Source organism: Anser cygnoides, chromosome 8 (genome assembly GCF_040182565.1).
Source record: "Anser cygnoides isolate HZ-2024a breed goose chromosome 8, Taihu_goose_T2T_genome, whole genome shotgun sequence".
NCBI classification, from domain to species: domain Eukaryota; kingdom Metazoa; phylum Chordata; class Aves; order Anseriformes; family Anatidae; genus Anser; species Anser cygnoides.
In genome coordinates this window covers 33,547,462-33,573,233 of record NC_089880.1, presented here as the reverse complement: position 1 = coordinate 33,573,233, position 25,772 = coordinate 33,547,462, and the positions used below count along the sequence as shown (strand labels likewise).

Genomic DNA, 25,772 nt, shown 5'->3' with positions numbered 1-25,772 from the left:
TCTCCATGTTTGTAATCCATTGTTAAAGTATTAAGGTAAGAGAGGGGCCCACAATCTGTCTCTTCCTCAGATCTTAACATTTTGTTTTAATGCTTAGTGGACCACTATTGTAAGACCACACAGATAAAGGGAATGAAAAAACGCAAGTGTTTTACAAACTCGAAGACAATAATATGTGCTAGTAACGACCTGAAACATGAGCTGAGCAGAGCTCATCAACAGCACCAGATTCATGTTTAACTGGTTTGAATGGACTCAGCAAAGTCCACATAAAAGGAGCCACCTCTTCTTGGTGTGGACTCAGACTCTCCGTCAGCTGCCTGCACACTGACAGCCCACCCCTTGGCAGGGACACCCCTGATGACAGCTGCCAGGGAGGGTGAGATTCGACCCAGTGTGGCTCAAGCATGGTGAGGATGTTTTGGGGGAAACTGATACTGGAGGGGTGACTGATGGGCGAGAGTGTTAAGTCGTGTACCTGTGTTATTTGGAGTAAGGCCTTAAAGAATTGATTAATTGTAAATACATATCTAGCTGCAGTAGAAAAGAACTGAATATTTTTTTTTCTTTCAGATTTTTTTCCTTTTTCCTCCCTGTTTTTACTTATAATGTATGCTTTTAAATACTCTTTAGCTTGACCTTTGGTCAGGGGGTGTTACATGAGAGGCTTATGATTTACAATTTTCCCTTTCTTGCTTAGTGCAGTTTCTGTATTACAGATAGATAGTGTTAAGAGATGAAATTTCAGAGCAGAGTTGTCCTGAGCAGTGTCTGCTGTGGGGTTGCTCACCACAAGGTGTCAGGGTAGCTCTGCTATTGTTATTACACTGCTGGCTTCTCTGTACAAAGGTAACATAGCAAAGTAAGAAAACATAACAGACTGTTTTGTGAAGAAATGTAGAATAACAATTCTATTGTGCATTTTTGATATTTTGCACAAATGGAAAGGGGTGTTTTAATATTGGAAAAAAAATGAATAAAAATAATGGCATAGCACTGAACACAAAATGCAGGAGGGAGTAAGAAAGCTGTAGTGAGTGTTTTCAGTATAAGTGCAGGAGATACATATTTGAGAGACCAGAATTTTATTGCTGGTATTGTTGCAAAAGTAATTTTGGGCTCCAGCTGGTGCGTAAGACATTGTCACCTCTGTCATACCAAGGGTGGGGGGAACAAATTTCAAAGAATCATAGAATCACAGGATTGTAGGGGTTGGAAGGGACCTCAAGAGATCATCGGGTCCAACCTCCCTGCCAAAGCAGGTTCCCTAGAGGAACCTAAATTTGCCCATGACTCAGTTACAGTAATTCATATTAGGACTATTGTGTATTAGTGCAAGTTCGCTTTCATTATGGTCTGCAAGTGGGAGCTGTTCATGGCTGTTCCAGGCTGCGTTCGCTGTCAGAGAGACACTAATGAGCAGTGAAGGGACAATCATCTCGGCTAGACAACTTCTTCAGCTGCTGCAGTTAAATTTGTTAGAGCCCTCATTAGTCACATTTCTGCCTAATCTTTTAGGTGTATGTGATCTGTGCTACCCCATCCGTACAGTCCATCAACATGGAGAATCCTTGTTTTAGATGTTGCCTCCAGTGGTGGGGGCAAAAAGGATGGAGCAAGAGGATGAGGATCGCAGGCAACTGAGTGGGGCAGAGTAATCCTGTCAGCCAGGTTGTGCTACAGCAACTTGTCCCAATTTCATCAGCTGGGGCTTCTGAGGCAGTGGTTCCCAGCGGCAGTCTGCTTGACACTGCCGCGAGGGCCGGGAGCGGGTTGCAGAGCCTCGCTTCTGTGCTGGCCTTCGCTCAGGCAGAAGGGAAGGCTGGGGTTCGGCGGGCTCAGCTCGGGTACGCGTGCTGCGGAGACGCGTGGGTGCAGCCTGCAAACTGCTGCTGTATGTGCTTCTGAAGCAGAGAAGAGTGGAGTTCTTCTGAAAAGCACCTGGTATTTGGTAATCTTGTGCCCAGAAGCCTGTTCCCGTGGCTTTCCAGTAACTGAAAGCGTTCCCCCTGCCTTGCGGTCATGGGGTCCCCTGCGGGTATTCCTGATGTCTTCCTGCGCCACGGTGCGGTGCAGGCAGCTCACGGGACATAATGGAGGGGCAGCAAACACAAAACTCGGGGATGCTGACATTCTTGGTGGGCGCTTCCTTTACAGAAGACAAGTCCGAATGAAGCCCAGAAGGCCTGAGGACAGCAGGCGGCCATTCACAGGGGTGCTGCCGGGGGCTGTGCCTCGGCTGGAAGAGGGGAAGTGCAGCACTTGGGGGGGGGGGGGAGAATCGCATCTCGCTTATTCGAGCAAGCGCAGAGCTCGCAAACGTGCGTGCCTCGGGGCTTGCCATTTGTCCTGGAAGCGAGGGAAGGGTGCTCGGGCCGCGCCGCGCCGTGCCAGGCGGGGCCGTGAACGCCGCAGGGCCCGCTCCCCGCCCCGCTCCCCGCCCGCGGGGAGCCCCGGACCCGCCCCGCGGCGTCACCGCGTGGCCGTGCCCCGGCAACGGCGCGGGACGCGGCGGCAGCGCGAGGCCCCCGCCCGGCCGCGCTGCGCGGACCCCGAGCGCTGCCCCTGGGCGCCGCCGCCCGGCGCGGCCATGAGCGACCCGCGGCCGGGGTGAGTGGGGCGGCGGGCGCGGGGCCGGGGGGCTCGGCGGGGATCCCGGCGGCGGCGCGGCGGGGCCTGAGGCGCCGGCTGGAGGCGCGGAGCCGCCGGTCCCGTGCCGTCCCGCCCCGTCCCGTGCCGACCCTTCCCCCCGGCGCCCCGCGATGTTCCGGCTCCCGTCGGTTTTTCCGCGGTGAAGCGCGGCCGGGCTCGGCACGGGGGCGGCCCGGCGGGGCTGCTTTGCCGGGGGAGACGAGGAACCGGGTGAGAATCTGTTGCAGGAGTCACCGTGCAAATGTACTCGTTCCCCTGCTACCTCGGGCAGCGGGACAGCTTACCCGAAGGGTCTGAATTGGTAGGCGACTCTTTCTTAATGATTATGTGCATTTTCAGCTTTGTAAGAGCAACGACTTTAAGTGCTGCAAACGACCTGAAAGACCTAAAGGTATTTTCTTGCGCTCCAGTGTGGACAAAGCAGTGGTTTGGATGCTTGTGAGGAGTCTGGCTGCTGTGATGCATGCCTCGGACCGACCTCGGGCAGCCTGCGGAGGCGAGCTCTGTAATGCCGGGGCCTGAGTGGCCCCTGGCCCTGCGCCTTCCTCCTTGTCTGACCCAGCTCTGGAGGTTTCTGAATTTCCAGAGTTCCCCAAGTTGATGTGAGCTCCTCGATATTTGTGATTGAGGACCTCTGCAGATTTCCATATCCACGGCAGGATTTGAGACGTTCTGTTTCAGCGGACAATGTTCTGAATAAAGAAATCATAATGTAACTTGCTCAAGGCCATGCAACAGTTTATTGCACAACAGGAGTCTTTTAGTGGCCTTTTCCATGTCTAGTTGTGTTCAGGATTGGAACTTGTAGCATAATTTGATTATTTAAAATCCTTTGAAAAAGCTGGTATGTGTGAAAAACCCTTTTATAAAGAACCATATAGAATATATACGATTAATTAAGTATTAACAAAATACTTAGAATCTTATTATTGGAAGATTGTTTCACCCTAGTTACTGCAAATGGCACTTCTGCAGTCTGGAAGGCGTCTGTTCTTAATTCGACTCTTGGGAAACAACAGTGTTGTGGCTGATTGTGTTCTCTGCACAGCTATGTCAAGGAATACCTCCAGTCTGCATCTGACACCGAAAGCAGTGAAAGTTGCCCAGCCATGGCTTACAGAGAGCTTGCTGAAGTGGATGAAGCAAACCACTTCATCCAACACGTGGGTTTTCCCTATGCTCCTCACAGACTGGGTGTAAAGCAGTTTCTGTACAGAAAGCGTAAAGCTATGCCAGCCTAGTATAACTGCCAAATGAATCATAGGATCAAAAAATAATGCACAGTGGAGAAGACTGCATGAGGTTTGTAGTCCAGTCCCCTGTGCGCAGTGAGACCAAGCCAGGTCACTTTATACAGACTGATCCTGGAAACCTCAAGGATGGAAACTGCGCTCCCAGTGGGCGACCCCTCCACCCTGTGACTATCCTCACGAGGAAAAGCTTCTCCATCAGACCCTGCCTGCACCTCTCGTGTTTCTACCAGCATCTGTTGTCTCGTCCTCCCACTGTGCATGGCAGTGGGGGCCTGCCTGGCTCCCTCTTCTCTGTCAGCTCCCTGAGGGCCTGGCAAGGGGCTCCCCAGAACTGCCACTGCTCCAGGCTGCTCCCGCTCCCTCAGTCTCCCCTCCCATGGCAAGGGCTCTAGCTCCCAATGTCCCAGTGGCCTCCAAATGTCCAAAACCAGACACAGCAGTGTGTGTGGGGTCTGGTGAGGGCCAAGTAATGGTGACAGACCGTTCCCTCATTCTGCCGGCCATGCCCCTCCGCACAGCCAGGGTGCCGCTGGCTTCCCTCGCTGCTGGGGCCTGCAGCTGGCACCTCTTCGGCTCGTGCCCTCCTGACCCAGCAGGGCCTTTCCAGCAGAGCAGCTCACAGCCAGGCCGTGCGGAGGGGCATGGCCACCAGGACTTCTGTGTGCCTTCCGCTTCCTAAGGCTCCTGCACCAGGCTCAGGCTGAGCGTTGAGTGAGTCACTGCTTCCAGTGCAGCATAGCTGCTTTTGGGTACCAGCAGAACAAGTTCACTTTCGTTTGCTTGTTAGACCTACAGATGCCTTTGAGCTTGGTGACCATCCCCCTGTGGCAAAGCATTCATAAAATAAATGATAACATTCTCATTGAGTATCTGGGCAAAGAATCCTCAGGGCTTTGGCCATTAAGTAGGTCAGATCAGAAGGGTAGGGAAAGTTGTGTAAAGCTTTTGAAACAAAAACCCAGGCAGGTGTGACCTGTGTGTCCTTGTCTCAGTGGGAGACCAAATGACTGGGGCTGAAGTGGTCCTGCAAATATTTGAGCAGAGATACAGTGTGATTTGGAGCAACCACAACCTCTCCCTTACGTGGTTGAGTTACCACCTGAGTAAAACTGCACATGTGCTTAAGGGTTTTGTGGGTTCGAAATAAAGCGATTAATTATTGTTAGAATCCAAAGTCCCATTAAACTTTCAAGTCATCTGCTGATTTCAGTGAGTTTTTTTTTTTTTTTTTTTTCAGTAGTTGTGTTCTAGCATGGCTTCTCATAAAAGGAGCAGTAGTACTGGGCATTAATAAATGTAGAAACCCAAGCTGTGCCTGGGGGTAAAGCCCAAAGGCATTGCAGTTGTTGGGTCAGTCAGTGACCCAATTGCTCAGGTGCACGGTTTCCCTTCTTTGGAGAAGGGTTGTGATCTAAGGCCTAGTTGCAAGTGTTACAGCTTGTATCCTAACAGGGCAAGACCCTCCTTTTGTGGTGGCTAAGAGGAAGAGGAGAGGCCCAAAGAGAGAGGAATGCAAACACATCATGGTCAGTTTCTGCATTTCCTTCGCTTAGCTTGAACTTGGAGTCACCAAACAAAATCAGCATTTATGCTGCAGAGTGTAACAAAGGCGGCAGTCTGTTTCCTGAATGTCAGTGATGAAATTGTACCATCTTTTTATTGCACGTGTGACAATTAGGCCATTCCCAGCTAGGATTCACAAAGTCCTGGCTTCCAGAATTTAATCCTGAATTCCAGTTCTGCAGAAAAAAACACTTTGGCAAATCTGATCTTAATGAACTTTAAAGACCGTGACAGTCTTTTTTGGGAAGAAGGCTGTAGTTCATGGTGGCTGAATAACTTCCTTATGGAGGGAATGGCAGATAGCGGTTGGAAGGCCTTGTGAGAGCCGTCTTGTCTCCCAAACAGATTGTGCTGTTGCAGGTGCCCCTGCCTTGTGCGATATTGAAGTTGCTGTTTGTGGTTGACAGCTTGTGCATTGGCGTTACAGTTAGATTTGTTCTGCCCGAAAGCCAAACAAGCTTTTCTTGTTTATGTATCCAGCAGAAACAGCGCAAGATTCAGTGGTTTGTTAAAGGTTAGGAATGCCCCTCGGTCAGGGCTGGGACTGTCGTTTGACTGGAGCAATAAGCTGCAGTTGTAGCGTACGGCACAGGAGCTGTAATTCCCTGTGCCTCTACTAATCAATAACTAAAGTTTGATGCCCTCCTAGATTATTTATTTGGTGAGCAGTCACTGACTTCATTGCACTGTAAATTATTAACCTTGAACATTTGCTTTGTAAAACTAATGTAAGAGGCCTGCTGTGACTTTGTCGTGACGTCCCTTCAAATCACTGAGAGTGTCATCAAAACCATTGTGATACACAGCACTGGCTCTGAATACAGTGCAAGGCGCACTGTGAGCTGATAAAAAAATAGATACTGTTAATAAAATAACAGTGGCAATGATAATGCAGTGAAACTCCTGTAGAATATAGAGTTCCAAATGGGCAGTTCCTTGATTTACTGAAGTCCTAGTCATCAGCTGGAGTGCGTTTTATGTTTTGTGTGGTCTGTCACACATGGCTGGACTCCCTGTGCTGCGAAGGGAGTTCTCTGCGCATTTTGGACTGATGCGTATTGTACTTTAGCCCCAAATTACATTTTTAAAAAGGCAAAATAAACTGTGGCTCTTCCAGTTTCTGTGGCACCATTCTGCCAGTTAATCTGGGTATTTGTAGTTGCCTTTATTAATTTATTACTTCTATTATTGGGGAAAAAAGAGGAGTTGGCTCCAGTGACAGCAATTAATTTTCCTGAATGGGCTGTGAAGGTGTCACCCTGGAAATGTAAGCGATACCGAAGTGTGAGAGGCAAGCAGCAGAAATGCTGCTTGTCTCAGAGGCCGAAGGCGAAGCTGCTGCAGTGCAGAGCCCTGGGGGGGGATGAGCCTGCTGCCCCGTGCTGGTGGCTGGCACGGGGGTGCTCTGCTTCCCTCTGGCCTGGGCTTCCTGAGGCCATTAGGTACCCACGCAGAGCATGTGCCCCACACGTCATGACTTCTGGTAGAGTGTGCGCCCTGGGTGAGGAAGTGACCTGGCTTAGTTTCCCACCTTTTTGGGGGTCCGGAAAGTCTTTGTGCGCAGATGACTTTGGGGATGGGAATCGTAGCTGGCCTCACCTGATGGGAGAGCTCCTTGGCAGCTCTTCCCCGCCTTGGCAGATCCATGTTAACTGAGCTTCAGAGGTCTGCTCTTTTTCAGTAGAACTGGCTGGTTAATAAAAGCTGTGTGTAAATTGGGACAGTTTTCCTTTTTGCTAGTTCTCCTGGTAACCAATGACAGGTGTGCGGGAATGCCACAAAGCTGGGCCGGGGAGGGTCAGACTGGGCATTAGGAAAAATTGCTTTATTGTGAGGGTGGTCAAACACTGGGACAAGGCTTCCTAGAGCGGCAGTTGATGCCCCTTGCTAGTCAGTGTTCAAAAGGCATTTGGGCAGTGCCCTGAATAATGTGCTTTAACTTTTGGTGAGCTGTGAAGGGGTCAGCAGTAGGACTTGATGATCATGGAAGTTCCCTTCCAACTGCCCTTCCCTTCCCTTCCCTTCCCTTCCCTTCCCTTCCCTTCCTCCCTTCCCTTCCCTTCCCTTCCCTTCCTTCCCTTCCCTTCCCTTCCCTTCCCTTCCCTTCCCTTCCCTTCCCTTCCCTTCCCTTCCCTTCCCTTCCCTTCCCTTCCCTTCCCTTCCCTTCCCTTCCCTTCCCTTCCCTTCCCTTCCCTTCCCTTCCCTTCCCTTCCCTTCCCTTCCCTTCCCTTCCCTTCCCTTCCCTTCCCTTCCCTTCCCTTCCCTTCCCTTCCCTTCCCTTCCCTTCCCTTCCCTTCCCTTCCCTTCCCTTGTCCCATGCTGTAAAATTCTAGTCAGGTGAGAAGCAAAATGTTTTTTGACTATTGACTTTTTGCTTTAGAAATTAAGACTGTAATAAATCTCTAGTGTAACGTAAAGTGTATTCTGGCCTCTGATTGTAAGCAAGATAAAGGACATTTATGAAAAAAGTGGACTTAATTGAAAAGTTCTCATTAAAATACAATGCTGCTGTTTCTCAGTGACTGTAGTAAAAGTTCTATGCCTGAAATGTCACTGTTGAAAAATTTAAGATATCTTAACTGGAATCAGTCTTGATTGGACATGAATTTGGGGAACTCAGCTCAAATTTAGATGCAAGTGAGGGAGGATTTTGAACAAATTGATTAAAAAAAAATCAGGAACAAACTGTGTATATCCAAGAATTCTGAAGAGCCTTAAATATGAAATTACTGAATGAATGATGATATGTAGTCATTGGCAGTGATACCAAAGAAACAAGTGAGATACTGATTTTGAAAAGAGCTTCAAAACTAGTTCCAGAAACTACAGGTCAGTCAGTCTAGGTTCTGTGCCAGAAAAAATGCCTGCAATTGTAATAAAAAACCAGATTTTTTAAATAAGAGAATAAACAAGATGGACAGGGAAAAATGACTCCCACCAATATCCAGAAAAATGACTTTTTGGGCTTACTAAGATATAACAGTAACAAGCATTTTGCGTAATACTGTTTAAGACTGATGCTTTTTCTTTGCTGTATGTTTTTCTAACAAGCATTTTTATCAGTTCTGCACTTTCATCTGTTATAGAGGATTTAGAGGTGACATTTGTGTATAACTTCAATATTTAAATCTGAAGGAGATAAGTTCTCTGACAGGAACTTCTATTATCTATTTTTTTGTTGTTAATATGTGCAGGATCAGAGGAATAAATGAAACCAACAATCTGCTTTGCTGAGGAGCTTGTTTCTGACTGATATCAAGTTAGATAGCTTTAGTATTATATCTCAGATAACTTGCTCAGAAGTTAAAGGCTGCTGCCTTGTTCTGCGGAGCTAATGATGAGCCCAGATCTGTGTTGTAGCAGCTCTGTTACCGTATCTTTCTGAATCATCTTCCTGTCTGTTCTACCTTTGTAATTTGTAGGCAGCATTCTGAATTTTTATGGTTTGTGAGTCTGCAGAGACTGAAAGGAAATAGCTCTTGGGATGTGGCCCCTTGACCACACTGCACACGCCTGTGCTCTGGTTATCTGTTGGCACAAGGGAACACCAGCTGCGGCTGAAGCTTGGGCTTGAAGATACGCTGAAGATACGTGTGTGAATGAAGGGCACAGATCTCATTCAGAGGATAATGTCTTACCCTGGCAGCCCATAGACTGGAAAGTATGCCTGCCTTCCGTTCTCTGGAGCACTGCACAAGTCTGAGCCTTTGATGCCGATGGGATACTCCGGAAGGATTTTGACCAAGCCAAGGCGTAGTGCTAATATGACCCAATCCCACCTACGCCTGCCTGAAGTCTTCTGGAGGAAGGTGAACTGGGCATGTGAAGTAAGCAGGAAAACTGTCAGAAGATGTCCTTCCAAGTGAGCATAGGCTTGCAGGGCCAGCCCCTGCTTTCTGCGCTTGGTTTGAAGCTGAATGCGGGTCAGTGCCTGGGGTGCTGTGCATGGCTCCTCCCGCGGGCACCCTGTTTTCTCGGCCAGGAGGCATTCGTTCATCTGGGCGGGGAGTTCAGGCTTCTGTTGGCCGTGTGGCTCTGCCAAAGCCCGCTGGATTCAGTTGCATTCTTTCTAACGCTTCCATGGCTTTTGGTTCAGGCCCAAAACATTTTCTTATTTCTCCCAATACTCTGTTGAACTTTGAATTTAATTCACCTGTTCATAATTTAAATGAGAAAATAAGTATAAAAAGATGTCTGTGAAACTGCATTTGCTACATCTGTGTGGTCAGAGGGGAGCTGCATTTTAACTAATTCCATGGTCCATGAAATATTAGATGGAAGGAATCAAATGGAATGGAAAGGAATTGAATTGAGTTTCTCCTCTGCCTCCATATGCAATTGCTAGGCGATAAGTAAACACTTAGGTGCAACCAATGTAATCTTGCAGTTTCAAATGCAAATACAAACAATGGATGAAGAAAGTAATGCAGAACAGTTGCTATAGTACCAGTGTTTAATCAATATGCATAACAGGGTAAATTAAATTGCTAGTTTAAAGTTCAATTTATCGTTGGTAGGCTACCTGTGAGATTACTGTGAAACCCCAGATAAAATTCCAGTAAATTCATCATCTCTCTCTCTTCTTCTTTTTTTTTTTTTTTAAATTCTTTCTTTCCTTGAACATACTTCTGTGCATGGTAACTCAGCCTAGCAATAGACGTTTATCTTGAATGATCCCATTGAAAGATATATAATAGAGGTATAGTGGCATTTAAATTTAAAGCCAAAGGGAAGAAGAGCTCTCTTATTGTGTAGTTAAAACATACTCTGCCTACACAGATGAAAGGTCACTATGAATGTATTATGCAATATGTATCTGATTGTATACATTTTACAGAGTGAATGGATATAGAACATTAAAAAATTAAGCCTAATTAAGCCTACTATCACACTGTTATTTGTCCTGCTTTGCAGGGGCTGAAATAAGGTAAAGTTATGCTAAGAACTATATAAAAATAGGTTATGGATGCTTCAGTTTTGTGTTCAACCCTCCTGTCTTAGGTACAATTTTTGGAAGCACTGACCTTTGGTAGCTGCAATGATTGAGCTCTGTTCGCTTTCCAGAGATGTGTGGCATATCTTGGGTACAGCAAGGGAGGGCTTTGGTCTACGTTGTCTGGTTATCCATGTTTATTGGTTTTACAGTTTTTCACCAATAAATAGAAGAGAGATGCAGTTTGTTCACTTCAAATTGTTACATGTATGCATTAAAGAGAATCTTCAGTATATGGAACTGGGAGCTGGAAAAAGCTAGAGAGGTTCTTGCATTTAATTTCAGTCCCTTTTTATATTTCTCTGGATACAGAAGAAGACGTGTACCTTAAATCTGAGATCATTAAATAGGAAAAGATTAGCAGAAAGAAGTCTAGCACAAGCAGTCTGTCCACTAAAACAGCATAGACCCAGAAGTCTGTTAGACTGAGTGACATTTGAGAGCTATTGCAGGACAAGGTGACCAGTCTCTTTAATATCTGGAGAGCACTTTATGGCAAAATAGATCTGTGTCTTTAGCTTTGACCTGCATAAGTTAATACTGAACTGGATGGTGGGTTTTTCAGTGTCTGTGAATTCTGAACTAGGTGAGGCTGGATTCTTGAAAGAGAGGCACTGTCCTTCACCTCTCAGCCATCTTCTGATATCCCAGTTTTGTTGAGTACTCTTTTTCATCCTTTCAGCAGCCTCTGCAAAAAGGTGGTAAATGGATAGCAGCTCGGTGAGTGTATCAGGGCTGTCATTCATGCAGACAGAATGGTGTAAGAGATGACTGTGCTTGCTGGCCTTCTATACAAACTCTTTGGTTTCCTGCAGAGTAGTTTTTTGTTTGTTTGTTTGTTTGTTTTTTAAATTTAACTTGAGCAAATCAGTCCCATAGAGTAGACCCGATGATTTTTGGTAAAATGAAGTAGTTTTATTTAGAGGGAAAAAAAAAGTTTTCTCATCAATGCTAGCTGCACTTTCAGACAAACTCCTACGATATGGTAACAGCCAGAAAAAAAGTGTACTAGAGTAACATGTGCTTTGTAGCCTGTAAGTATCACAAAAGTCATGACTCTTGCCCTGTACAGGCTTTGTGCAATTGAATTTACAAATATATTTGTGGGACAAGCATTCTTGGATGTTTGTTTAAATAGTCTAGAGTAACTGTTGTGTTTGAAAGAATGGTCCCTGAAGTAGACGGGATGGTTCCTAATCTTGCTGTCATGGGTGGGTTTTCTTGTGTGGCTTGTGAGTTCTGTTGGTGTAAGAGCGAAATGGAGGAAATTGACTTTTCTATTCATTAACAAATTAGTGGTTGGCCAGGCAACGTTTTATCAGACACGTAGCTGAATCCCAACTGAGAAAATGATTCAAAGGAGGGTGAAGATTTAAGCTTATGTTTTTATACCCAGAATTGAAACCAGTTAGTTTTCTGTGTAGGTGTTCCAACTGATGAATTTGATACGCTATCCCTGTGATGGTGGGAACAATAAAGAACAGGAAGGCACCATGAAAACAGGTAGAAACATGGCTTTGGCTGAAAACACAAATGAGTGGTCTTAATCAGAGTGAAGATTTACACCCAATATAATAATGTGTATACTGACTTTCAGACTAGTGAAAATATTACCGAAAGTGTCATGTCTTAAAAGTATGTGTTAAAAGTTTCTGCTAACATAAGTAGACTGAAAAAAAAATTTTTTTGTACTGCTAATTGCATTTTTGTAATTCATACCAGATATTAATGGCTGAGAGCTGGCACTGAGGACTGATATGCTCAAGCATATTACATCAGACTTCATCTGCACAAAGGAATTGGACTAGAAGGCCTCTGGAGGTGCCTCCCAACCCAATTCCAGTAACTTGAAATAACCAAGTTATTCTGCAGCGCTTTGCAAAACTGGCAAAAACTGGCTGCCCTTTCTGGCACCATTTAGCAGGCGATGGAAGGAAGGGGAGCACAGAGCACGTGCTGGGGCAGTGGAAGGAGTGCAATGGCGCAGGACTTTGGGGAACTCTCTCTCCTGGTGGTTAGCAATAGCTTGTGAAGCTCCAGCAGGGCCTGCTGCAGAAGCATGGGCTGGGATCTGTCTGCTGGACTCAGCCAGGAATCCAGCTTCGAATTCTGTATGGCATGAGACTGACCTGCCACAGGTCAGAGGTTATTATTTGGGGCAGCTCTTGTGGGAGTTCTTAGAAGAGGCCTTCAGGTGTGGGCTCTGCTGGAACCCGTGCCTTGGTACTGGTACACTGTTCAGCTCTGAGCGGCTGTACGCTGTGTAGAAGTCACTTGTTTCTGATATGAATCTTCATGGGGCAACAAGATATTACTTTTACAAAATCTGATGGGCATTTATATGAAAAAATACTGGACGTGAATCATCGAGACAGCATTTTGTGCAGCAAACTATTGGGTAATTTTTTATAACTTAAGCAAAAAGCTGTAGCAAGTAGGCTGTCAGGAGGCTTTTATGACATCTGCATTGATTTCATTTCAGATTTCTTGCAACCTACAATAGCCTTACAGACAAACACCTGGCTGGGTATTTCAGCAATACCAGGATAAGACGACATCTTCAGAGATCAGGACTGGTGAGATTGAAAAGTTTCCTTTTCTGAGGGAAAAAAAAAAAAGAATTTTGTGCTTATTTTAATATTGAAAAGTCAAAACACTGATGGTTCTGTCGTTTATTTGTTAGAGGTACATGTTGTTGTTGGTAAGAATTTGGCCAGCTAGCCAAACACGTGAAACGATGCTGTGCCAGGTCAAAACCATATGATCACATTCTGACTCAGGGCAGGTTTGTTCAGTCCAGACATTTCTCACTGTGTTATTTCCCAGTGTTGGTTGGCAAGATATCAGAGGGCTATGGATGGGGCTGTAGTGCGTAAGGCTGAAATCAGAACAGCAGAAAGACAGGTAATTCCGAGCTCAGTGCTTAGCTCCATGTGCTGAGTGGTTTTAAAGACAGTAGTACAGATGAGGAAATACTGCTGCTGGTATTGAGCACGTTTCGGGACGTCCAGGTCCAAGGGCCACCTGGGCTATGGAGATGCTGGCACATGGGTGGGTGGTGGGTGGTGGTTCCACAGGGGCATGGCTGCTGCATGGCCTGCTGTGCTCCTTGCTGCCAGCGTAACACTGGAAGGAAAAGTTTCAGCCTCCTGTCCCCTGTTGTCAGACCACAGCCAGCAGCTGCCTCTGGCACCCTGACAACATAGCAGCTGTAGGAAGAGGTGATTAAATGTACCAGCAGGGAAGCTGCAGAGACTTTGGCAGAGAAGTTATGTGTTTGGTGCTGCCTTGGGCTGTGGGTTCCCCTTCAGTTTCCACCACCCAGTCCCTGACAGGATTGATGGGGATCCGTAGTTAGACGGTGGGAGAACCTCATGCCAAGGAGCACAGACTTGGGGAAGTGTAAAAAGTGTTCTGCTTGCACCTACAGCCTCCCCAGATATCACTATTTCCTTGCCCTTGTTAGCGTAGTAGTGTAATGATATTGACAGACTGAAAGATGTAAGCGGTGTTGCCTGTAGTTAGTGCGGACAAACAAGGCACTCATTTTCTGTTTCTCTTCATGTGATGAATGAGACGGTTCTTTCCAATTCACAACTCCTCTGTATTAAACAAAGAGATTATTGGACACAGCCGCTTACTTACAGTGGTAGGAAGAGATCACAGGAATAGATGACATGGCGCAGTGTATGTGTAGGATCAAACATTTCAGCTTGGAAAAAACATCGTGTTTTCTTGTGAAAGAGAGAGGACTGGCACTTAAGCACTCCTAGGTGTGACTCTGTTTAGCAGAGGCAGATGCAACCCTTACACTGTAGGAAGGCAAGTATTTAATTTCCCTCCACTGAGTTAGGTGACAGCATGCGAAGAGTAAGATTGAGCCTCAGCTTTTAGGAAATGTGACTGCTTCTCTCCTGATCTCTTCATTTGGCTGACAGGGTCCATGGGGTGAGAGAAACTACAGTTCTGTGCTGGGGAAGTGAGTCCCAGCACCATGGCAGAAGCAGAGATGATGGCTAGTGGATGAGAAAGTAATCCTCCTGTGAAATTGTGCTCTGTGTAGAAATATATTTTATTCTGTCTTCTCTTCTTCTTAGTTACATATTATTTGTTTATGGCAGATCTCAAGGAGTGGAAGAATAATACCTGAGAAAGAATACCGGCTAAATGCTATGAGGAGGGATCACCAGAGATATGTACAGGAGTGCCTGGCTCGGGCCATATTTCGTAAGGTCCTTGACATGGAGGTATGCATTTACTAGGAATGGATAAGCCTTTTCAGATGCTTCCCTGCTGACAGCTAGTGGCTGTTATCTAGGACAATTTTTATGCTTGATGTAGCCTGTGTGAAGTCTCCACTGGCCTCTAGTTGTTACCATAGTCTCATAGAATAGTTTGGGTTGGAAGGCACCTTAAAGATCACCTAATTCTAACCCCCCTGCCACGGACAGGGATACCATACACTGCCATACACTGCCCAGCTTTGGGAGCACTTATCATAGTGGCTCACTTACTGCACTTTGGTAGTCACCTTATAAATGGGGCAACAGGCTGAAGAAAGCATGTAGGGAAAGTTTGTTGGGAAACAGTAGCACAAGTTGCATGCATGGGAGAAATTAGAACCAGTAATTCTGCTGAGAGCTGATCGCCCTGGAGTTCGTTCCATCAGATGATAAATCTGTGATACATTCTATGGGATGACAGCTTTAGTAGTTAGTATACCTGAATCCACCTATTTCTTTTAGTACATGAGGGTAAAACTATTTAAAATTAATAGATTATAAGATGATATTCACAGGGCTAGTTTGTTTGAAAACTTTTCCAGTCAAACTAATTAAAAAATTGTTGCATATCTTATCTGAGAACTAAATTTGTGCACATTCCTGCTGTGTATCAAGGATGGAGTTAATCACTACAGCTTTACAAATGCTCAGTTGGTCCCTTGCCAATGTTAAGATACACAGGTATAATGCAAGTGGATTGAGTCAATAGCAGCTTTATAATAGGGTTCAACGAGGGTAATGACCAGGGAACAGGCAAGTGATAAACAGAACAGAAACAAGTGTTCTTGTATTCATTGATATCTCGTTATGTCTCTTAATGAGATTCCTCTTTCTCTTACATCAATAGCGTCATCATCAGCTGGAGATAAAAAGGAAACTTGAAAGTTCTGTGAGGAAGGAGAGGGTTCTGCAGAAGAACAAGGTAAGGCTTGAGTGCTACTGAGTACTGGTAGGACATGGCAATTTGGCTTTGTTAAATAACAGCCAGAATGAGTTAGACCAGAGATTTAGTGAGCCAAGTGACCTGTCTCTGATGTTTATGGGACAAGTACAAGAAACAGGCAAGCAGAAGATGATCCTGCCCCAGGTTACATCTCCTTCTTCTATCCAGCAATTCAGGAACTTCCGTGCATATTTCTGAGTCCTTCTGAATCTACTTCTGCAGTGTTCTTGGTTGTGGAATTTAATTAAGAGTTGTATGAAAATAGTATGTCCTTGCATTTCTGCACAATAATTCATTTATCTGCTTTCTGATAACTCTGTTTGATGCTCCATTGTTCTTGGTATGTAAAAGTTAATAACTGTTCCCCTTTTCCAAGGCATTGATGGTTTTACATACCTTTCTCATATTCCTTCTCAGTCTTCCAAGCCGAAGAGCCTCAGTCATTGAATCTTTCATACATGAGCCATTCCAGGCTTCTCATTACTGTCACCATTTTTTTTAACCTTTTCTGGTTCTACTGTTTCTGGTTTGAAATGGCAAACCAGAACTGGATGAATAATTTAATGTAAGTGTTGCGGTTCTTCTCCTAGTAATTCTAGCCACTATCTGCATTTGATTGTTGCTGAGCACTGAGATCATGCTATCAGTTGTTTGCCTATCCACGTGATATTTACTAGAAACAGTGCGTAAGTGATGAAGAGAGGTTTCAGAAGTCTTTACTTTGGTGTGATGTGAGTAAAGCTTGTTTCTGTGGTTTCAGAGCCATGAAATCCCACAGAAGCCAATGGTTGTTCTCCCCATGAAGTCATCTGAATGTTTATGGGAAAATTTTTTCTCATTTTGGCTAAAATATCCTCAATGTGTTATTTCTTTATTAGGAGCCTGCATACATTAAGAAGAATGTATTGAGAAGCTGGCTGCTTCTTTGAGCAGTTGAAAAACAATGTCAAGTCTTTTAGAATTTAAATAATACATTTATGAGCAATTCATCAAGAAAAAAAAAGAGATGTACTTGAAAAACACTAACTCTGGTAATTGCAAAGACATCATTTACTGACGGAACTTCTGCTGCTAGAAGATGGAAGCAGCATAGTTGTTGTGGGGAAGGAGTGTGACTAAGGCATTCTGTTAAGGGACTCTGCACTTGGATAATATTGGTACATAAACCAAAACTGCTTCTTTCAGTGAGAGATGTAAGGGAGATGCCTGTGGATATGTGATCTGTTTCTCTGCTGTGATGCCACATTGGTACTCAAGAACCTGGCAGGAATTTGCAGTGTAATTTATTCTTTTCTCACACATTCCGTGAGTGTCTGAGTAACTAATCTAAAAGGAAAGAAGAAAGACAGATAACTGAGAAAATGAGGATGAGAGACATAGCTCTCTATTTCCAGAGGTATAGTCAGTCCACTGGGGAGCTTTTGAGGAAAAAAAGGTAGGAAGGGGCAGCAGTCAGGGCAAGGAAATGGCAGAGGCAAGCAAATTTAAGAGAGACCTTCAACCAAACTAAGAATTGGGAGATGCACAGAAAAAAAAGGCAGATGAATTGAATTTGGGAGGATCAGCAGCTGGTGAGGGCTGCAGAGGAATGGATCAGAGAAGGGAACAAGTATTTTCCCTTATCCATCTCTCATTCTGTCCTTCTTCCCATGATTTCCTTCCTTCCTTAGCAGGTCATCCATTGGGTCTAGTCAAGCTAATTGTCGTAACTGTCCAGTGAAAGAGAGGCAGAAGGCAAGCTCAAACATGCTGTTTGATACCTAATTTTTAATACCTCGGATATGTTCATTTGCGTTCTTTTAGGTGGAACAATCCAGAAGATCAGTGGAAGGTGCTAGCCCTGTGCACTCCCCACATCCGCCACTTGGTCCCAGAAATCATTATGGACTCCACCCTTTAGTGGCTGGAGAACCAGCTAGTCATTCACAAATGGTGAGTTTCATCAAGTGCTTCATATGCTATAATATTAGCACACATAACCAAAAGTGTGCACATATACCTATGACATCTGTGCTTAGCCTAGACCACTGATGGTCCTGATTGTTGCAGACTAGAGCCTCATTCTTCATCACTTGTATTTGGTTTCCTGTTTGCAGGATTGTGTCACTAAAGAGAAATTTAGGGAAGCCAATGTTGCAGGAGTGGCACATTAGAACACATAAAATTAATTTTGCTTTGAGATAAATCTGCTTTAATCTTTTCCTTTTATCTGCCATGTCACTCAAGGTTGGGTATGTATCAGTATTGTAAATATGGTCAATAAATACTGTGGCTGTAGGCAAGTTTACACATGTTGTAAAATCCTGAAAACAATGGAGGTCTTTTATAAAAAGGAGTTGAAGGGATGAAATAAGATGATTAATTCCAGAAATCTTTGCTTTGAAGCTCTGACTCAGAAGCCTCTCTCTCTCTGTTAACATGTAGAGAAGGAATGTTAATATACTCTTGAAATACAGTGATTCCAAAGTCTAAGGTCAAAGGCCAAATATATAGTACAGTTCTAACTGGTTCTTCATTTCAGTAATGATAACTTGTGCAGGCTGAAAAGAGACTGTCAATCCTGAATGACTTTCTTCTCTTCATCCCATACAGAGGGCACCTGGACTTGCAGATTATAGCGGTGAACATCCTTCTTATCAACACCGATCCAAGGAGACTTCTTTTTTTAAGATAGTGAGTTAATTTTAAACTTTTTTTTTGATGTTAAAATGTTAACTTGATATTCTGAAGGGTATAAAAGAGAAGGATGAAATAAATAAAAGTCAGAAAAATGATGAGTATTGAACAAAAATAGACATGATTTTATTATGAATTCTCTGTGTCCATGTGCTCAAGTCAGCAAAATAGAGCATATTGCTATGGTTTTTTATGAGTTCATTATATCTGTTTCAAAGTTAGACCGTGAATGGACAGTAACAAAGGCTAGATTTATGGCCAAGGGTTATTTTGGAAGTTCCAGTTTTTGGATGCTCAATTAGAGATCCCTAAAGGAATCTTGTTCTTCAGAAGCAGAAGGTACTAGAAAATAAATTTGCTGAAGGTACCTGAGCTCCTCTCATCACTTCTGATTATCTTGATCAGTGCTATATTTTTTTCTCTATGGTACTGCTCTGCACTAGAAACTATACACTGAGATTTTCTAGCTGTTTTCTTTTTCCTTTTCTAGACTTCCTGTCGACCACATACAGCTCCAGGAAATATGCAACACCCTCTTCGACTCCAGCCACTTCACAGCTGTGCTGTAGTAGGGTCTGTTCCAAAGACTTCAAGCTCTAAACAAAAGTGCCATGCACTTGAAAATGATCAGCAGTTAGCTAGTGGGGTGAGGCCATATTTCATTCTGAAAATAATATATCTTAGTGACAGTTTTGTAATACTGCTAAATACTGTAGTTCCCAGAACTATATACTTAATGTAGATAACATGCCTGTCAAATGGTTAGCAGCTTTCACTAAACTCTCTTTCTTATCCTCCCCTTAATTTTCAAGACATTATCTTAATGGTTTAATGCGTGATCACAGCCAGGAAAAATGTGATGACTTCTCTTTCATAACGTAAGATCTGTTACGTAGAGAAAAAGGCAGGCACGCAGTTAACACTGATAACTCAGGAATATTTCCTCACAGTCTTATAAGTTTTCATTTTCATCTACAGTTGCAAAGTGGCAAAAACCTTTTCTTTTCTTGTACCATTCGTCCTAGTAAGCCCCACTAGTGGGGACAGAGAGCAAGAACTCTTTAGAGTAACAAAACAGTCTTCAAGTGTACACAGTTACTCCCAGGTGAGATTTGGATTTGTATTCTGTCCTAGAAAACCGTTATGTAACTGGCTTATGTTAGGAGTTCCTTGGGACTGGAAGATTTTGGAATGGGACTATGACCTGCTACCACTGACTGGCAGACACTGTATGAATAGCTCACCTCTGCTGTGCATTTGCTCTGGATTGTGATAGTCACAATCCTTTCTCCAAGAATTTTCTGGCTTTATTTAGTACTCTTATATATGTCTACTCTCAAATTATGTGTGATTTAAATGGTTTCTTTAATGCTTGCTACTGACAAAACAACTAAATTAGTTATAGATTATGAAGACAGGTCAAAGAGCTCAGTTCCAGTGCATGCAATGCTTGCAGAATATCGTGTCCTCCGTTTCAGGACCCCGGTGTTCTGTCCGCATTTCCTCCTGAAGGTGGACTAAACCTCCACTACAAATGGGAAAGAAGCATTGTGAACCACACCTCATATAATTGGTGCCAAATCATGCTACTATTGGAAGATTCTACTTCCTTTGAAATTTGCTTGCCAGTGGAGAGAATACAGCAGTGCTGTGGGGTTGTGCAGAGTTCTATCTGCTTGTGATCAGGACTCTGCATGGTTACTAGTAGTACCTGGTTTACAATCCTGTGTATATCTATGCGTGACATTTTCAGCCAATCTGATCTTGGTTTCTCCATTTGTGCCTGTTGCTTTGCAAATTGGAAAAAAAGGAGTTTAGCACAGAAATGTTTTCACAGAACAAAATTGTGGAGGTATGCAATTCTAGAAGTATGTGTGTTTCGAAAAGTAAAGAATAGCAAAACCATGGTTAGTTCAATATGCTCAGTAGCTATTTTTGCATGACCTGTTTAACATGGTTAAATATTTTTTTTCAGGGGGAGAAGACTGAGTTAAGACTTATGAACTCAGTGGAATATGTGACTGGTAAATCCCCATATCGACTCCCTGTCATTAACAATTATGTGATACCAGTGCCACCTCCCCCTCTACAAAAAGGAGACAAGAGTGTAAAGGCAACAAGAAATGGGATGCCCAGAGGGAGACGACTTTGCCCGCCCACCACACCAAAAGGCTTAGAGCAACTTTTAACAAAGGTAAGTTGTCTCTTTCTACTTCTCTGTTTAAGTACAGGTATATTACCGTCCTCACTGATATATTCAGAACTTCAGGGGGATTTATGAAGCACGCTGAGTGTATGAAAACTTCATCTGTTACACTAGATCTCCAGCCAGTAATGCCTCCTGGAAGAGAAGTTACAGGAACACAGGATTGGAACGGACTATATGGGTCATTAAAGCTGGTCTGTCCAATCTCAGGCAATTCAATGCAGTGGATTTTCAGTCCAAAATCTTTCCTTGCCCTTCTGTATGCTACAAAACACTTTTCAGCTTAAGCAGCTCAAGGACTGTCTTAAAAGAGTGAAAGCTTCAGGTTTATGCAGCATGTGTATCATCATTGTGCTCACCTTTTGTTATTGTTGGAAGCTGAGTGCATTTTTATGTATTTTCTGCTGCAGAATTCTGGAGGATTACCTAAGCCCTCATTACGCAGCAATGCATTTGTTACCATGATCTTTCTAGGAAAAAGTGTGCATTTATCTCATGATGATGCTGATTATAAAGATGAAGTCAAAGTCTGTCAACAGCACTGTGGAGGAGAAAACCTTTGTGTCTACAAAGGCAAGCTGTTGGAAGGAGGTAAGGATAAAGAGTGGAAGAGTTCATTTTGATTCTGGCAACATCTTCTTTTTGGCTAAAATACTGATGTGATATCAAAATGATTTCAGCTGAGCTCAGTCAAGATATGTGCATCCAGGGATTTTTCACCATCTGCCTTCAAACAGAAATCTGGATCTACAGTTTCATAATTGAAATTGAGGTTGCAATTACTTTTGGAAGTTGTTAGAAGGAGTTTAGAGAACTGATTTATCAAAATACTGTTAGATTAGATTAATTTTGTATAGAGATGTATGATTAATAAAATAGTTGCAGCAGTAAACCGTCCATAAATATCTTTTTTTGACTTGCTATAATATATCAGTGCATGTTTATTATTCCAGAAAGAAAAGTATGTAGTGAGAGCCCAGTTTCCATCTCTTTTACATGAATGTGACTCCATCAGTATCTTAAGGATTACTCACACTGGTTTATCTCATCAGTAAAAGTCAAACTATGTTCCGGAAAATTAGGAAATGACTGGGAGATTTTCACTTGTGAGAAAGAGAGCTATACCCCTCATTCCAGCTCACAGAACCCACTGTCTGCATTTGCATTTTTACTGGATATGGGAAGATGGTGCAGAGATCCCTGCACTTCAGTCTGTCCACTGGGGTTATGGATGCATTGCAGTGTGCCCACAGATCTGATTTAAAGATACTCATTGCAGCTTTGTCCCAGCTGTGCAAGAAGGTGTCCTTTGTGTGTCCTGTTGTTCTGAGCCACATTCATACCTCTTAGGGAACCTGCTGGAGTAGTGTGGTTTCCTCCCTACTTGTGTGTGCTCAGTTTTCTTTGGAAGGATACCATGAATTGTAATTAAAGGCAGTACAGATCAGTCTCTCTTGGAATGGAGCCAGGGTAGGAGCCTCAGTGCTCTTAAAGTTTGAATGCCTAACAGTGCCCTTGCAGAGTAGCTTGAAAAAACTTCAGAAACAGTAGCTTTCAGCTGCTTAGTGTTGCTATGAGTAAGATCATATTACTTCAGGCCCAGAGCCACTAATATGTGTGGCAAAGTCATTTTTTTTGAGATGAGAGTCTCTGGTTTCTATTAATGCTGTAGCAGCGAGTGGCTAAACTGGCGATGTATTAGCTTGTTGCAGGTGTGTCCATCCTGGTACTCCTGGGTTGGAAAGAGATAAGACTGTTGTGTTTGGAGGAGGGTAGAGTTTTACCAACTAACTAATACAGCTGAGAATGGAAGAACCCGACCTCAGAGGGCTGGATGCTCTGGCAATGATGTAGATGAGATACAACAAGTGCAGTGGGCTGACCATAAAGCATAACCTTTTTCTTTGAACTCTTTCATTTCTGTGGTTTCAGAGACCTTCCAGTTTGTCTCAAAAAGGCACCATGGTTTCCCATTCAGCCTCACCTTTTTTCTCAATGGGATGCAAGTGGACAGGTTGAGCTCTTGCTGTGAGTACAAACATCAGAAGCGTTCCAGGCTGGGAGGCAGACATGGATACTTTGGGTTTCTTAACGTGGAAGGAGCATCTCCTTGCTATAGGTATGGAGTCACATGCACTTTTTTTCACAGGGTCTTAGCAGCACAGTTTTTAGAGTATTTATCACTTGTTTCCTCTTTTGAAATCTTTCTGGCGTTCTACAGCTCTGTAGAACCTGGTCAGTTTCTGAGTACCCCTTGCAACCTGCATAATTAAGCTTACCCTTCAAACGCCTATGTTCAAGGATGTCATCAAAGTCAGCTGACTTTTGTGCTGCCTCTTCAAATACTCTGTGGAGTTTACATAGCAATGGACAATATTTGCATCATAGCACTTCATCTGTCAGCTTGTCAGGAAGGCATTCAGTGCTTCATCAACAGTAGAGTTTGGAGGAATAGGTGTGGAGTGGTATAAGCATGCCACCTTCATGTTTCTGGTGGAAGCGATGGGGAATATAAAGAATGCTGTTTAGTAAGTTGTAGTTTTTGGGGTTTTCTTTGTGATTGTGATAAAAAGATTATTTATTAAACAGCTCTGCCTCTAAAGTGTAATTCTGCTGTAATACTCCTGGCTACAGAATATGGCAGTATTGAATGTTAGCCATGTTTCTGAAAACAAATCTGTGCAGAGAAGAGTTCCATTCTCTTGGGGCAGAGGTCAGTGCTGTGAGCAACAACTGTGGTTTTGTCAAGAAGCTTTAATTTTAGTATAATCTTCCTTAAACTTCCTTAAACTAAAATAGGTTACATTTAGACTAGACATTAGGAGAAAATTCTTTACTCTAAGGATAGTGAGGCATTGGAATATGTTGCCAAGAGTTGTGGATGCCCCATTCCTGGAGGTGTTCAAGGCCAGGCTGGATGGGGCTTTGGCCAACCTAATCTAGTGGGTGGGATCCCTACCTATGGCAGGGGGGTTGGAGTTAGAAGATCTTTAAGGTCCCTTCCAACCCAAGCCATTCTATGATTCTATGACTGAGTATCTCAAAGGTCCCTGAAAAGTACCAGGAATAATTAAAGTCTCTTCTTAGAAATTGGCACATTTACATTTTATGCCTGCAAAACTAAAAGATTTCTAGACTTCTTGATGACGGGATATTCACAGTAGTTTGTAATTCCTCTCGCGTTACAGCTGTTTACATCTAAACTTTACATATGAAAAGCATTTTGGGTGGAGGAAACGTTTTTAAGACATAGTTGTCTATGAAGAAAATACAATTATCCACAGAGACTTAAGATTAGTTAAAGTGAAATTTCCAGTTTCAGTTTCATTCTGCCTGTAGATTTGAATCAACTTATTACATGCAACACAATGTCCTCACACTCATACATGGTGTAGAGTTGTTCATTATGTCTGCGAGTAATGCTAAATCAGGAGTAGGAACTCTGGTCTCTTACATGTTTCTCCTAACCGTAAGAAAGGGAATTTGGCACTCCTTTTATACAAGAGGAGCAGTCTCAACAAGTCATTCAAAGTGTTTTGTTCTTCAGACGTTTGGATTACTGTTAGATAAAAAACAGAACAGAAATTTTAAATAATCCAAATTCAATACCCCTCTTCACCCACAGTTATTTGACCCAGCAGGCAATGTTATATTCATAAAACCTGTGTTACTGCTTTACTTGCTGATAATGCAGGATCTGTATCCAGCACACCTCTGACTTGGAGCTTGTCTGCCTTTCACAGTGATTGTGTCTTTTCAGATCATGCTTGGTGTAGCTTGAAATTAATGAACACCTTTGATAATTTTGACTCTAAACTGCTTATCCTTCAGTTGTCACCTTTAAGTGCAGATAGCCTTACTGTCCTTCAAGGGAGAATTGCATCTGTGTCTGTGGAGCACTTGAGGATTTTAGGGTGCTTCTCAAAGCCAGTCATTATCAGTATCCGTGTTGTCTGAGAGGTGAAGTGGAGGCAGATATGTGCCTGATCTCACAACTGGTAATGAGCCGAAGAGCTCACTGTCTACTGTTTTTCCATTGTTCACTGACAGAAAAATGTGATACTTTCCAATTCTCCTTTTTTTTTTGTAGGTGCATTATTGCAATGGGTCTGGACAAAAAGCCATCCCCTCCCAAGAGAACGATGGAGAAGGACTATGAGGAAAAGCAAGTGGGTTCCTGGAAAGATGGAGTGCACAGTGAGCCAAGTGATAGCAGTGTTGAGCAGAAATCAAGCAAAGATTTGGTGTTAGTCATCTTACCAGGTCATAAAGCAAGTGTGGAAACCATTGAAGAGAAAACGGAGACTGGACAGGAGTATAGAGGAGAAGAAAGGAAAAAACTATTCAATCATGAGACTGAAGATAGTCAGGAAGACACTGGTAAAAATGGTACAGTATTCCAAAACACAAGCAGGGGATGAAAAATAGGAGAGGGTAGTTCTGGAGAAGGTATGGGACTGTGGGCCTCCAGCTCACTTGGTGGTGTCCACTCTTAGGACAGCTCATGTGTGAGAAAAATGGTGAAGATGGTGAAGTTATCAGTGGCTGATAGCTGGGAGGAGCACACAGCAGCAAAATGACACCAAGATTGAGAGCCAGGTGAAATACCTCAGTCTTCTCTCTCATCCGTTGCCAGCGGCAGCAAGATGCTTTGTTCACGTAAAGCTCTTTCCAGTCCCTTCTCCGTCATGCAACCCCAAGCACCATGTACCTGCCACCCACCCTAACCTCCAGCTTCCTCACTCATCTGAACATTCGTTCCCTCTGTCCCTGGCCTCCCAGCTCACCTTTCTTGCCTCCTCTGCTCTGACCCTGCTGTGATGATCATCCTTTCCCTTTACCTAGCACTCCCATTGATAGCTGTACCTGGCTGACCTTACCCCTTTTGATTGAGCCCCACCTGGTTTCTGTTGACAGAGATTTAAAAACAAAGACCAGAGAGAAGCTGCCCTTGCTCTAAGTTTGCCCAAGGGATGTTTCATGTGGTGGACAAAGACGACATTTGTGGTATAAAAATGATGTGTAGCAGCTCCAACTTCATGCGGAGAATGTGGCATTTTCCCAGTGCCACCTAAGACTAGTCTCTCTTGTCATCAGTCTGTGTACACCTCTGTCTGCCCCTAAAGGAAGAGACAGCTAGCTCCGCCTATTCTTTCACTCACTCCTTGTTAAAATGCCTTTTTCAGAGTAAGTGTTACTCAGA

At 43.8% G+C, this 25,772-nt stretch overlaps 1 protein-coding gene across 1 annotated transcript in view; it reads left to right on the top strand.

The window, feature by feature from the left end:
• Positions 1-729: 729 nt before the first annotated feature.
• Positions 730-25,772, top strand: part of ERICH3 (glutamate rich 3) — a 35,310-nt gene continuing 10,267 nt past the window's right edge. Inside the window, exons 1-11 of the mRNA XM_067001877.1 lie at positions 730-2,610; positions 12,944-13,037; positions 14,583-14,708; positions 15,592-15,666; positions 17,491-17,619; positions 18,280-18,360; positions 18,854-19,009; positions 20,339-20,557; positions 20,980-21,160; positions 22,502-22,688; positions 24,660-24,958. Of these exons, the coding sequence (XP_066857978.1) occupies positions 2,048-2,610; positions 12,944-13,037; positions 14,583-14,708; positions 15,592-15,666; positions 17,491-17,619; positions 18,280-18,360; positions 18,854-19,009; positions 20,339-20,557; positions 20,980-21,160; positions 22,502-22,688; positions 24,660-24,958 (2,110 nt within the window). The 5' untranslated portion in view covers positions 730-2,047. The remainder of the gene's footprint in view (positions 2,611-12,943; positions 13,038-14,582; positions 14,709-15,591; positions 15,667-17,490; positions 17,620-18,279; positions 18,361-18,853; positions 19,010-20,338; positions 20,558-20,979; positions 21,161-22,501; positions 22,689-24,659; positions 24,959-25,772) is intronic.